Source organism: Branchiostoma belcheri, unplaced genomic scaffold (assembly GCF_001625305.1).
Source record: "Branchiostoma belcheri isolate BF01 breed outbred unplaced genomic scaffold, Haploidv18h27 scaffold43, whole genome shotgun sequence".
In the NCBI taxonomy this organism is placed as follows: domain Eukaryota; kingdom Metazoa; phylum Chordata; class Leptocardii; order Amphioxiformes; family Branchiostomatidae; genus Branchiostoma; species Branchiostoma belcheri.
This window is the reverse complement of record NW_017804054.1, coordinates 1,812,034-1,826,123: the sequence shown is the minus strand read 5'-3', so window position 1 is coordinate 1,826,123 and position 14,090 is coordinate 1,812,034. Positions and strand designations below refer to the sequence as shown.

The following is a 14,090-nucleotide window of genomic DNA, read 5'->3' as shown; positions in this document are numbered from 1 at the left end:
CATGACAAGCAAACACTCATCCATGTCTTTCACGCATAAACCTTTGGACGTTTGCACACAGTTTAACATTCCGAAGATCATTCATCTGCAATCAACGTTGGCGACACCTTGGCGACAACCATACGTTATGTGCGATTGTCAATAGCAGACAACTTAGGTCGATGAGGGGCCCTGTTGCTGGTCCAAAGGCAATATTTCCATTATTCATAGAGTCTTGGCTGTTGATGCATTCATATTACCATGACCATGTAATCACAACTCAATACGGTATGCGACATTTCACAGTACAGTATAAGTGGCTCCGATGGCCCAGTGATTGGGTTGGTGTACATGGGATCGATAGGTCAAGGGTTCGACTCCAGGAACTGATGGTTGGGCGTTTTCTTCTTGGGAAAGGCATGACTTTCCTCATTCAATCCGTATTCAACTCAGGTGTACATTGGTAGCTAGCTTGAAGTGGAGGGATGGGCTGCGCCGTCCAATACCAGGCCCAAGACACGGTGGATTATCAAGTTGAATCTACTGATTTCAGAACAGCAAAACTGGAAATATTCTGAATAAGGCAATCTTTATGATATTGACACATACTGCTTCACACTAGCACATTTAATTCAGTATTTTATACTTTGGGTATTCAAAACTGCAGAAATAAGCCCCAAGATGAGTTCTTCATTTTATGGGTGGTACCCTAAAAGTCAGCCAAGGGCACTTCCAATAACCATTTTCTATCAGCATGTTGGGTGATTTTGCTCCATGAGAGTCACTATACATTGGGATGGTGTGATTTTTCCACTTAGTATGAAGTTAAGTGACTAGAATATTGGCTTTGAAAAATCTGGTTTCCAAGTCCAAAAAACTGCATTGGATGCCTTTAAGGCCCAAGAAAGGTTATGACACCTTATTCTTTACATCTATGACACTGTGTTTCGTATTACACTGCCTTAAACATTCAGAAATCTTTGCAAGAAAAGGTACGGCAAGAAAAGTATAGAGTAGGCGTAAGAATAGTATAGTCACATTGTCAGATTGAAACTGTAAAGTTTGAGCTGTCAGTGAATTGGCAATAAGTATGCGTAGGTGTCTCTTAAACTGAAAAACCGTCATAATTTTGCAAACAACAAAGTTATATGAATTAGTCTGTTCGAATGGGTTCTAATTGTGTGTAAGTAGTAAAGTGGGCGAATAAAACTGCGGTACTTCGTCAGGTTGACTTGGTCGGTAAAGTTTGAATGGCAGAACGTAGGTGAGTCTTAAAGTGGATGCTGACATACCTTTGCTTTATCATTTCTAAGAAGAAGATGCGGGGGGTAAAGTGCTCTTCATTGCGTGGCTTTTACGCCTACGTAAGAACCACTTAAGTCAACTAAGGAGCAAAGGTCTACTCTCATTGGAAGCGACTAAGTAAAGTGACTAATACCGACAGTACCCGTTCCACACGACATGCACTCAGACATGCAAAAACCCAGGAGGTATAGTGATTACTTTGTACTCGGGTGACCGTATGTTCAAACCCCAGATGAGTCGTACCAAAAGTAGTGGAGATGGTAGTCCAGATCAATCCATGCAAATTGAATTTTATTCATCTATGCAAATTCATGCAGATGTATGAAAGTTTAGTAATATAGGTAAATCTGGTAATTTATGCAGTCTTAAGTTTCCCAACCCATTTATTTTTCAGAGTCGAAAAATTAATCTCCCACTGCCTCTAGAGAAAAAGTCAAACGTTTCAGAAAAAGTTTTCTACGATGATGTAAATCGTACAAAGTAGTTGCAAAATGAGCAAATATATGCCGTGAATTGGAAAACGATACTTATGTTGCAGAATGCCAAAATCCATTTCAAAGGACAAGAAGAAAAGCTGAAGGAATGAAAATGAAGACTCTATTATTCACCATGCCAATAAAATATTACTCTGTGTGTTTAGTCATTTGTTTTACCTTCATGACCACCTAGATTTCATAATAAAGGCACTTTTTTTGCCAATTTTTTTCTATTCGCACGCTCACATCAGTTTCGGGGTTCCCAGAGGATGTAATCCATATAATCAGATCAACGATGCGTAAAATGGTAAAATAACCAAGTTTATGAGCCTGTCAACTAACTTGACAACAGAACCAATCTCAAACCTTTTCCCACGTGTACTCAACTTCATCAACCGATAACGGATGCATTCTTCCAAAGCCAGTTGTGATTAGTTTAGATTTTCCGGTTCCCTGCTGGGTCAAAATCGTGTTCACAACATCATGCTGCGATTAGACAGATAGCCTTGAAGTGCAGTGAGCCTATAGTTACCTCGTTAGAGGTCAAGGTGTGTTCATTCAGGGTTAATCTGACAGGAAACCGCACACGGAAATGATGCCATTACGTGATTTTCTGGGATCTTGGACCCTTTCATACAATGATCTGTATGCACTGGCCGTCACAGAGATTATGTTCCGGTTTATTGTTTACACTTAACGCATGATAACACGTAGGCAGAACGCGAAACCCGTCACGTAACGAGCATGGCACTTCTGCAGAATGTGTCATCGTTCAAGGTCGTGTTCCTGTAAGAATGACATTCTGTTCAAATATTGTGTCGGAAAGGATATCTTATGCAACGGACAACTTTTTTGACGCGACATTGACCAAACATCGTGGTCTTGCGCATGCGCAGTATTTTCTGTCGACCTGCTGTGCATGGTGGCTGTAGCCACCTGCGCAAGCGCACTGGACTGTATATGTGTCCGCCATGTTTTTAAGTTTACCAGAAAAAGGGGGGAAATTCTCGATCTCAGATCTAGGTAGATATCCTGGGATCCCTAAAAAAACTAAGGAAAACTATGAAGCGCAATGACCATTAACATATTGACGCTTAAACATTCGAAACATATTGCTGTCAATACATAGTACAGTCCATTTTGAAAGCCACGGCCCTCGTGTGCTGTCTTAAAATAGAATTCCTACATTCTCTGTGTGTAGAGTGTTAGTGGTCACATCAGGAATACTGATAGGACTTCGTGTATTGTAAATGACAACAACAAAGTGATTTTCCAAAACATTCAAGTACCCAAGAGCCCAATTTAGTATGACTAAAATACCCGAAAAGAGCACTTAATCAATCAAACTATATGCAAGAGCGAGAAGGTTTTCCTTTCATCTTCAAAAGGAGTAGTGGTGATTTATATTCTGCAACTTCAAAAGCTTAGACGCATAGCTTTGACATATATACTTAAAGGAACACTAGGCACAGTCGGGGGCCAAATATCTCTGCAAGGGTTGCGTCCAGAACACACCTCTTGAGATGTTCGTGACCGTACAAGTTCGTAAACATGAATCCACTGCAGGAATATCCTCTTCCACACCCTGTAATCTAACATGTGAAGGCTTCACCTAACCTGACCCTGATACCCCTTCAACTGTCCGCAAACTGCCATGCATTGCAAAAGTATCCCTACGCGCGCACTGAAAGCTGAATAAGATAAAACGGGTTCTCAAACTCTGATCTGAAGTCGTGTCCTCAACCTAGGCCAGGTGTTGAATGTAAACTTGTATAACTTTTCAAGCCGACGTTTCGATGACCTTCTGTCATTTTCATCAGGGCAATCCTGACTGGTTTACTGTGCACTGACACTAGATGTTACTTGGTGCATAGTAAAAAAGGGAACTGAGCGTGAACTCACCGACCACCTAAACACTATTGACACCACAGGCAGCATCAAATTTACCCACGAAGTAGAAGAGAACGGCGCCATGCCTTTTCTTGATACTTTGCTGGTGAAAAAGGAAGACGGCACAGTGAAACTGTTGATTTACAGAAAGAAGACACATACTGACCAATGCCTAAATTTCAACTCACACCATCCCCTTCACCAGAAACTAGGAGTTATCCAGACACTGATGGACAGATGCAATGCAGTAGTAACGGACGAATCAGATAGACAACAGGAGATACAACACATAAAACAGGCCCTCGCCCGATGTAACTATTCAGACTGGACATTCCGAAAAGTAGAACATCAAAAAAGCAGACCCAAACAGAAGAAAGTTTGAAAGTTTGAACTTTTGTTTCAAAATACAAATCATATATGGCGGACATAACGTATAGAATATATATTATTATGTTTACCGAAAGAAAACATATTGTTTTTGCTCTGTTTCTTCTTCCTTTTCTTCTAAAAAAAAAAGGTCAATGACCTGAACCACATGTCTCTCACCATGGTAACTGGTGTTGGGTTACATCATGTTGCAAGTTTATAACAGGAGGGATTTAGACTCTTGTCTGACCATATGAATGTGTTTGAGTAGGAATAAACAGAGCAGACCATATGCGAAGATATACATTATGCATTTGCTTTGCAAATGTTACCTTTCTAGTTTTAAATTTCTATTTACGTACTCCTTTCACTCACTCACTCTGTCCTAACCATGCATTCCAAATAGCCCAGCGCCTATTAAATAGGCATGAAAGGATCAGCCCTACCTACACCATGACTCCAGTGATGAAAAAGACATGCATATGTTAAGTACAAATAACTACAGCACCGATTGTACCTGTCAAATCTATCGTCGCAACTGTTATGGTTTAAGTCCTTTTCTAAGAATTGTATCGATTTATTCTCATCAGTATCCCCATTAGACAAAGCCTGTTACATCACAAGATAGGTGTCTGAACCTTATGAGGGTGTCATCTTTAAGGTGTTGTACCATCTGTGTTCAAAAGATAAGGGGTGTAATATTCATTTAACGCGCATGGAGCAAGTCACGGCACACCTGTTATGGCAGTGCGGAGAAAGCATCTTCAGTAAATGCGCCTTACACGCTTTGTCAAAGTACTTTACATTACATGTACTTGCATTTGCGATGTCATTATTTCTTCCTGCGTGCATACTCCATGGAATATCTGTCAGACGTCTACACATGTGGCGGTAATCGATTGTTGAGCAAACCATTAATGACCATTTTTTTTCTTTCAACAGTTTCATCAGGTTGGTAAGGCCACACCAAGTAAATTTTATGGATGACGTCCGCGCGCGCATTGATTTTGGCCTGTTCCTAGAAAAAAAACAAGAAATTACGCTTCCTGTAACTATGACCAAAGAGTCACGACAGTGCTGCAAATCGTCAGATTGATGTGGAACCCGTAACGCGCGAGAACAGGACAGAACGACAACTGCTGTTCCACCTGATTTATTGCTGTTTTGATGATGAATAAAAGACTTCTTGCTTGTTACACTGTGTCACCTCATTCAATTTGTGTCCTAACATTTGTCGTCTCTTAGTATATTTCTAATCTAGGCATCTTGCTTTTTTGGGCCCTTCTTGTTTTTTTTCGCCCTCTCGCATTAGATTTAGGGTCTCCAAAGGACGTCATCCATAAAATTTACTTGGTGTGGCCTAAGTCATTGGGTAAAGAGACTCTTTTTACACAACGAGGTGTTTTATTCACAGCCGACGTTTCAATGACACACAAAATTTTCTTATTAAACTTACGTATATAAATTAAACCCACGGGAGATTAAAATGCAGACTTAGTAATCTGGAAAACAAGCCTACAATACCTAATCTGCAGTCTTCGAGGTGTCTGCTGAATACATGCCTTGTGTTATTTCCTATCAACTTCGGGATAGGAGAGTGAAAATAACCTTTGGGACCAGATTTCTATGTTGTAACTATGATTAAATCGAATAAAATTCTGCTATACATCTTGGTTATTGACAGTAAAGTGCATTTGTCTGACCTAAAAGAGAAGAAATTTACTAGTATTTCAACAAGCTTATGTCTACACAATTTGCAGTCTAGAAGTAACGATATGTTTTGACAGTTGCGCTGAAGAAAATTACATTTGTTTGCCTGTTACGATCATATCTCGTTTGGAATTATGTTAGGAGAACCCATCAAAGACATCAAATAGTGTGTAAATCCGCGGGGATGTCTTTCAACACGGGTAATTTTCGTGGTTGGCGAGATTCCACATTGAACGGATTTGTGACATGTTTGCCAATGTGTATGCTGCACACGCTTGGCATCGCAGCGGGAAGATAGATGATTACACAGTTGAGGCCAATATAAAAGTTAGCCTACGAACGTGTTTACATTGCTTCAGGATTTAGTAAAGCTCGATATCACAAGTTGAAGACCATTAAGAAACACTATTGAGGCAATGAATCTAGATTAGTGTATTTCCTACGGTTTTATAATGATATTTCTGAGACGCGCTCTCAGTATGCCTGAGTATCGATGATCTGAGCCATGGGACACAAACGAAGACGACAGCCTACCGCTTACTTATATTACATCCAACAGCTCATGGGAGATTACAATAATAATTATCTCTCAATGACACAGATTTAGAGCCTTGCTCGCAACAAGAGAGAGGGAAGTAAACTGCGCAACAGCCTACTGAGGAGGAATAATGGTTTTATGATTCACGATGTGAAAGTATAATTTGAAATACAATAAAACACTTAACATGTGCTCCATACTTAGGCCACAGCGAATAAAATTTATAGGTGATATCCTCCGCAGACTCCAAATCTAATGCGATAGGGCGAAAAAAACCAAGGCGAGCCAAAAAGCAAGATTCCTACATTTTCAAATTTTGACATCATAAACCTTGTTAAACAAGAAATTATACCCATATTGTGCTAAGTTTACTGAGAACTATTACAACATTCATTGGTCACCGGAAAATGAAAGCTTTCAATAATTGAACAAATGGTTTTGCTGTGACCTTCCAATGCTGCCTTAGCGGAATAGTCACGCGTGTACTTTACAGACAGTCGTCTTATCTGAATAGAAAACATGTCCACACGGGACTTGCGAACGTTGCTGCTCAGATAAGATCAATGATTTATGTGAAAGACACTACATGCGTTGTTTTTCATTGTGTTTATAGGTTTGAAAGGTATGGACCTATTGACTATTCTATCTGACTATTCTTTTATTAAAATGACCCTGTTAATTTGTTAATTTGTAAAAGACATTACTGGTGTAAGATTTGCACGCCTTCTTACTTATATCTTGTGGATGCGACCGTATTTTTCCTTTTTCTCCAGGACTCTCCACTGACCAGACTGCAACATACTTAGTACGTTCTTCCGGACATTAGTCTGGAATGCAGAGATACGAGTAACGTTTGTGGACAGATCATCAATTTTGGTAAAAGAAACGCTGCGAGTTCGCATTTTGAAAGGGGCCTATACATAGCGTAAAGGTACCTGTCATTCATCATGTCACCTTCGTTCTGATTGGCTGACGTTCGTTAATAGGCGTGGCTTACTCTCTCATAATTCACGAAGATCCTGAAGGACTACACCACACAAGCCACAAGCTTCAGAGGATAAGGAGCCAGAAGATTGTTCGTCTTTCTAAACATTCTGAACAACTTGAGTTTGCGTGAAGACAGAGGCATGTATCTTTGACAGAAATGTCTAATTCCACTTAGAGGTTGGGAGCAGAAGAAATGGTTTTCGCTGCCTGCTTTGTATTTTGATGAACTACGAGCGTTGGCGAGAAAAGCTAGCAGTCGCTTGGGGACAGACCGTGCGGCGTGTAAGGACAATGTGCAAAAGGGAACAGTGCCAAAACAAAACAGTGCCAAAACAGAGATCCGGAGCTGTGGAGAACATGTTCTTCTCTGCTTAAATCAGGTAACATTTTGTACTTTTCTCACATTAGTTATAACGATCGTCTGTGTGTAGAAAGAAGAAAACAGACAGATCTATAGAAATATCTAAATATTTAGAAACTTCGTGTGTTTTTTTTTCAAAATGTGCTTGCTGTTATCAAGGGGGTTAAATACAAGATTTTAAACCTCCTTGGTGTGATCTAATCTCTCCCGGTTTATAAAATGGGCTCTGAAGCGAAATGTCATCAATTCTTGCATTGACGTACATCCTGAAATCACAAGCATGTGTAATGTGGATTATTATCTGTCCGAGACGTATCGGTTTGCTCCGTTCCATACATTAGATCGCTATCATGTATATGCAGAACTGACACCTTAAGCTTATTCAACCCTAGAGGCTCGGAAGACTGCCACAGGAAGGATGTTGGCTGTGCGTGTTATATTCACCGTGAAACCCGCTTTGTATTACCGCCGACGTACGTGCATTGATTAGTTCTCACGGCTAAGGTTTCTGACAGGAAGAACGGCTCAGTCTGGAAAGACCTCGAGATGAAAGCAACATAAAATCTTTTTTCTGTCAGTTACAAAGATTTCGAGACATGGAAACAATCTTTCCCTACATTATTTACCGCCAACGTACGAGCCCCAGCGTACTTGCATCGATTAGTTCAAGCCAACGCGACAACGGTTTCTCAAAGGAAGGATCGTTCAGTCTGGCAAGAACCCGAGATGAAAGCTACATAAATTCTTTTTTCTGTCAGTTACAAAGATTTCGAGACATGGAAACAATCTTTCCTTACATTATTTACCGCCAACGTACGAGCCCCAGCGTACTTGCATCGATTAGTTCAAGCCAACGCGACTAACGTTTCTCAAAGGAAGGACCGCTCTGTCTGGAAAGAACCCGAGATGAAAGCTACATAAAATCTTTTTCTGTCAGTTCCAGGAAAATTTCGAAACATGGAAACACTCTTTAGGCCACTGCACGTAAATTTTATGGATGACATCATCACGTGCACGCGCATTAATTTTCACTGATTTTGCAAAAAAAGATAGAAATTTTGTTGGTCACTGACGGTGGACAACATGCCAAAAATGGACGAAATTTTGTAAACGTCCGTCCAGCGGTTCAGAGACCGTCAGTGATCCAGCAAACTTGAGACACAAGTGCTCGCTTCCATGGCATGTCTAAGGTGTTCCATCGCGTTTAAATAATAGCTTCTACAATTATTAATTGAGATGTATACACATCTACAAGGACAGACCTGTTTTGGTTGTTATATCATGTTTTGTCGCCTCAAAACAAGGTTTGTGATCACAAAAGTTGAAAATGTATGAATATTTTTGTGCCCGCCTTGTTTTTTTTTTCGTCCTGTATCATTAAATTTGGAGTCTGCGGAGGACGTCATTCATAAGATTTATTTGCTGTGGCCTTACCTACATTGGTTACCGCCGACGCACTTGCATTGGTTAGTTTCACTCTACAAATGCAACCAAGGGGAAAGCTACACATAACCTTCTTCTGTCATTCCAGGAAGATGTCGAGACTCGCCAACACTCTTTACTCGGTGACAGTGACCTAGAGAAAGCAGCAACATGAATGTCCGCTTGGAGGAACTATTCCAGAACAGTTCTCTACTAGAGAAGCTGAACTACACAGATCTTCTCTACCGAGAGTACTTCGATCTTGCTGAATACGTGCTGTCCACCAGATCCCAAATCGCCATCGTTGTCGTGTATTCCGTGGCCATCCTTTTGTCTTTGATCGGAAACATTCTGGTCGTTATGGTCATGGCTAAGAACTTGAGCAAGGGGACTAAGCTGAGGACTTTCCTCATCAATCTAGCTGTAGCGGACTTAGTGATGGCAGTCTTCTGCATGCCCTTTACATTCACGGACGTGATGCTGCAACAGTGGCTGTTTGGAAGCGTCATGTGTCCGCTGGTTCGATTCTTTCAAGTTCTGTCTGTGTCTGTGAGTATCTTTACTTTAGTAGCGATCGGAGTGGATCGGTACCAAGCTGTCATGTACCCGCTGAGGATGCGAATGAGCAAATCCCGGGCCAAACAAGTGGTGGCGATCATCTGGATCATGTCGTTCGCCCTGGCCGCTGTGCAGCTTGCCGTATGCCGGGTGTATCAGGTAAGTAATTCCGCCCATTATTTCGACATTGTCACAAATATAGCAGCCAGAATTGCTTTATTGTGCTGTGACATGACGACAAATTCAGTAAGAGACATCTTCACATGTAAAACACTAGAATACGAACAATCTATACAAACTTTGCCAGATGAACAGATACTAGTAAAAAGTAGAATAGTTCCAAAAATTAAAAGGGTTAAAGTTCGACAGGCCAACTATGGGGCATAATTGGTACAGATAGTCAAGAGCAAACGAATGTCTCACTGCGGTTCAGCAGTTCAATCATATATGGCAGGCGCGAGGGTTCAGTTTGTGTGATGAACGGGTGTGACGCCCACTGAGGCTTCATCTGGAGGGTGGCAGAATGTGGTGACATATGATATGTCATGGACAGCACTTTTAATCATGTTAAAAGTGATGTAGTATCATCTGTTAAGACAAGAGACTGATTAGTGTTACTTTGCAGCAACCAGTGAAAGAAACCCCATCTGGTACACCGGCGTCCTTTGGTTACCAAAAATCTAAATGCATGTATTTTGATCACAAAGATGCAGACACAGACGTAGATTTTATTGAGTCAAGGGAAGATATCCGAAAGTTTCTAAAATGCAAGCAGATAAAATCCTTTTGGTTGTGTTCCTAAGAACCCAATGTGTATCTAGTAAATACTTCGAAAGTTGCTGTGTAGTGCGCAAATATTAGTGAAGCAATGTTTACGGATATTTCTATATATTATATATTATGTTTATGGCTCAAGATGTGCATGTTTGTATGACATTATGGTTTACGTTTTGTGACGGTAAACCCTGATTTCTAAGTACTGGCAACTGAGAATGTCGTGATTACACCACCTTCTCATATCTTGTGCCAAAGATGTTTAAACCGTAGGAGAATAGAGCATGGCTATCCTACAAGTGGTACACACAAAATTCCTGCCGAAAAAAGATCACCTGCTGCGTGGAAACCTGAGGAATCTGCCATTTTCACACAGTCCTGGTGTAAGCAAAAACTTGTTTCCGTCATTTTAATCTAGTTACACGTACCGCGCTTCACTCCCCCTCTTTCCGGATGGCGTGTGCCATTTCGTATACGGTTTAATCTTACACATCACTGCGCGTTGTCTGACTTCCTTTCGCCTCTGTCATCACGGTGTCGCGTGTACTTGTAGATTTCTTTCTGAACTAATGGGATAACTACGAGAAACGCTGGATGCCGACATGTTCCATTATGTACCTTCTGCATTTTCCGATATCAATCCATACGTTGTCTGGGGCTGCTGCATGGCCTATGGCCAGAATTGCTAGCAATGAAGAATAGTGTAACGATGATACATATGATTATTACTTCGTAGATATGGAAATTTTTCATTAACAGTTTCTTTCACATGAAAATGAGTATTGTATTGTCCCCTGGGCCTATGTTGGTGGCGGCATTGATATAAGTTGATTGTGTCCCCACCACGTTTGAATATAAAAAAACACCAGTTTTGTACATGTAAGTACAAGCTGCACAAGACCGGACTGTAAAGTTTGAACCACTCACACAGGAAAGGGCACCTAGTAGTACTTTTTTCATGACCTGGGTTCTTTAACGTACGTGGAGTGTGACATGGGTAGGATTCGAACTCGGGACCTCTTGGTATTTAGCCAAACACATTTACGCCACACTGCCCCTCTCACTGGTCTGTAAGGTTTGACCCACTTATTATGATCATGAAACAAATGTACCTCTCTGCGTACTAGGTCCAGAGTGGCGACACGTGGTACAAGAGATGTGAAGAGATCCTGTGGCCCGGAATCAACTACCGGATCGGGTACACCATCGTGCTCGCCTGTGTGACGTACGTCCTGCCGCTGTCCATCCTGGCCGTCACGTACTACAAGATCGGCGTCAAACTGTGGGGCAGACACTCGCCATCGTCCATATACAGCCTCGAGGACATCAGTGAGCGCAAACACGAACGCTGCAAGAGAAAGGTGAGTAGTATATTAGAGACCTACAGAGTCCCAAGTAAAAGGAGGCTAAGTCCTAGCATATCAATTAATCAGTAATGGTTTATCAAAAGTTGTAGATGTGTACAAATGTTCGCAATGTTGGCATATATCTGTCATGTTGTTTATCAATCAGATGGTGGTGGGATTCATGGGTTTTTCATCAGGAGTTTGGCCCATTTTCTCACGCGCACTGGTTTTCTTTTATCGTACTTCGTTCCATAAGACTAAGACTGCCCGGCCGGGCCCTGGTTTAGAACTGTGACCTCAGCATTAAGCGTGGGCTGTTGTTGGGCCCTGATGTAAAGGTATCATTTTCCATCAGGTGAAAATGATCATCATCCTGGTGGGCCTGTTCGCCGTGTGCTGGCTGCCCATCCACATCTTCAGCATCGTGCTGGACTTCTATCCTGACGTCATCCTCAGCAGCCGACAGACGGTGATGGTGTTCTTCTTCTGCTCCCATTGGCTGGCCATGTCCCACAGCTTCGTCAACCCCATCATCTACGGCTTCCTCAACGACTCCTTCAGGGTGGGTGCATTGGGTTTAGTTTCTTTTCTACGGTTTCCAGTGATTGTGGCGCCGGGTGGGGCAGTGGTAGAGCGTTCGACTATGAAACGACGAGACCCGCGTTCGATCCCGAGTTGCACCCGGGACATGTCTGGACAAGCGCCCCGACGTTGTGCCCTTGGGAAAGGCACTTTGCACGACTTTCCTCACTCCACCCAGGTGTCTATGGGTACCTAACTTCGGTTGGGGAAAGTAGTCTTGAGCTGTACTGGTAGCGCCGAATGGCAGCCAAACAGACCCTTGCGACAGTTCCAGAAAAATGTGTGTGTGTGGAGCAATCCCGGCTGTTGTCGCTCATCGTGTCATCATGGGATGCACAATACTAATAAGGGTTTCTTAACTTGAAGATGCGGCGTTGAGCCATGGTCTAGTGTTCACTGTATCTTAGAAAAGAGATATGGGAATTTCCCGCTACAGTGAGTTTATATGTATCATCCGTCTTTCCTGTCAACATGAATGGAATCGTATCTCTTCAGTGAGCATGAGCTAAACTGGTTTGACATCCCTTTCACCTTCAGTAATAGCATGCCTATCTCACACTATTTCAAAGCAGAAAATACATTATGGGATGTGTGGAAGCTTCTGTAAAGCAGCCTGATATTATAGATCTGACTAAACAAAGGATTAACTCTAGAAAATGTGGCCAGGAAAAGTTTGAACGTCAGTAGGATTCTTCCAATATTAGAACCCTGTTGTTTTGCATCCTCAGGCATATTTTAAATGGTTCATGCATATGTACATGTACACAGTTACACAGTCTATTTTTCTTTTATAAGGCGATGTTAATTTAAAGGCAACTTTTTTTCGCCAAAGGTTTTTTATTCGCACGCTTGCATCAGTTTTGGGGTTCCCAGAGAATGTCATGCATATAATCAAATCAAATAAAAAAATGTAAATCTGCTGTACTTTTCTACATTCTAATCTTGTCTCAGTAAGATTCCTGTAGATGTCATCTTAAGAACCCTGTTGTTTCGCTTCCTCAGACAGATCTTAAATGGTTGTGCCTCCGTCATCTCTCGCGGGCTCGCTGGCTGCGCACCTCATCGACGAAGACGAGCTCGAACTCCGGATTTGGGCGGAACGTCACCATCCACTGGTCCGGGAACAACGTCACCATTACCCGGGGAACCAGGATTAGGTTCACCAACAAGCGCCAGACAACATCGGACGAACAATCCATTGAAGAAAGTGAAAAAGGGTGAGTCAATATCCAGCTAGTTTGCCATGGTTCAGTGTATCTGTGTCTTGGGAAATTTCACGAGCAAGCACCTTCTTGCCGAAAGCCTTAAGCTTAGCGTTTTGGTTATGAAGTAAAGAAAAAGTGCTAAAACTTCCCATTTTTCTGTTGTAGCGCTGGTGTCGGTTGCGTACTCCAAATCCCCCAGGCCGACTGTGAGGGTGAGGGGTCATCTGGAGGAACTTCCGGCCATGGTACACAGCCCATGCTTAGCCACGAGGTTTCTGTCCATCAGGACGGAGGAGCCTGCGGAACTTCAGTATGAGACCGCAGTTTGAACTTAAGTGTGAAACCGCAGTTTAAACTTCAGTATGAGACAGCAGTTTGAACTTCAGTGTGAGACCGCAGTTTGAACTTAAGTGTGAGACCGCAGTTTAAACTTCAGTATGAGACAGCAGTTTGAACTTCAGCGTGAGACCCCGGTTTGAACTTCAGTAGGAGACGCAGTTTGAACTTCAGTGTGAGACCGCAGTTTGGTTATGGAGGATACTTTGCCATTTTTAGTTCACCCAGAGATAGAACTTTCATTGGATTACGTTC

General features: G+C 42.0%; 1 protein-coding gene across 1 annotated transcript; it reads left to right on the top strand.

Annotated features, from left to right (window-relative positions):
• The first annotated feature begins 2,504 nt into the window (after window positions 1-2,504).
• LOC109478223 (neuropeptide Y receptor type 5-like) lies at window positions 2,505-13,815 on the top strand. Its single transcript, XM_019779681.1, has 6 exons — window positions 2,505-2,548; window positions 9,193-9,733; window positions 11,500-11,727; window positions 12,068-12,274; window positions 13,297-13,511; window positions 13,665-13,815. Exons 1-6 carry the CDS (start codon window positions 2,505-2,507, stop codon window positions 13,813-13,815), a joined length of 1,386 nt encoding a protein of 461 aa, XP_019635240.1.
• Window positions 13,816-14,090: the final 275 nt, after the last annotated feature.

What these genes read in the sequence shown, in the direction of transcription:
- LOC109478223 (XM_019779681.1), top strand. Translation starts at nt 2,505, where the DNA reads ATGGCACTTCTGCAGAATGTGTCATCGTTCAAGGTCGTGTTCCT. An exon ending in TCGTTCAAGGTCGTGTTCCT is followed by an intron (nt 2,549 to 9,192) that starts GTAAGAATGACA and finishes ACAGTGACCTAG; the next exon opens with AGAAAGCAGCAACATGAATG. An exon ending in ACGAACGCTGCAAGAGAAAG is followed by an intron (nt 11,728 to 12,067) that starts GTGAGTAGTATA and finishes ATTTTCCATCAG; the next exon opens with GTGAAAATGATCATCATCCT.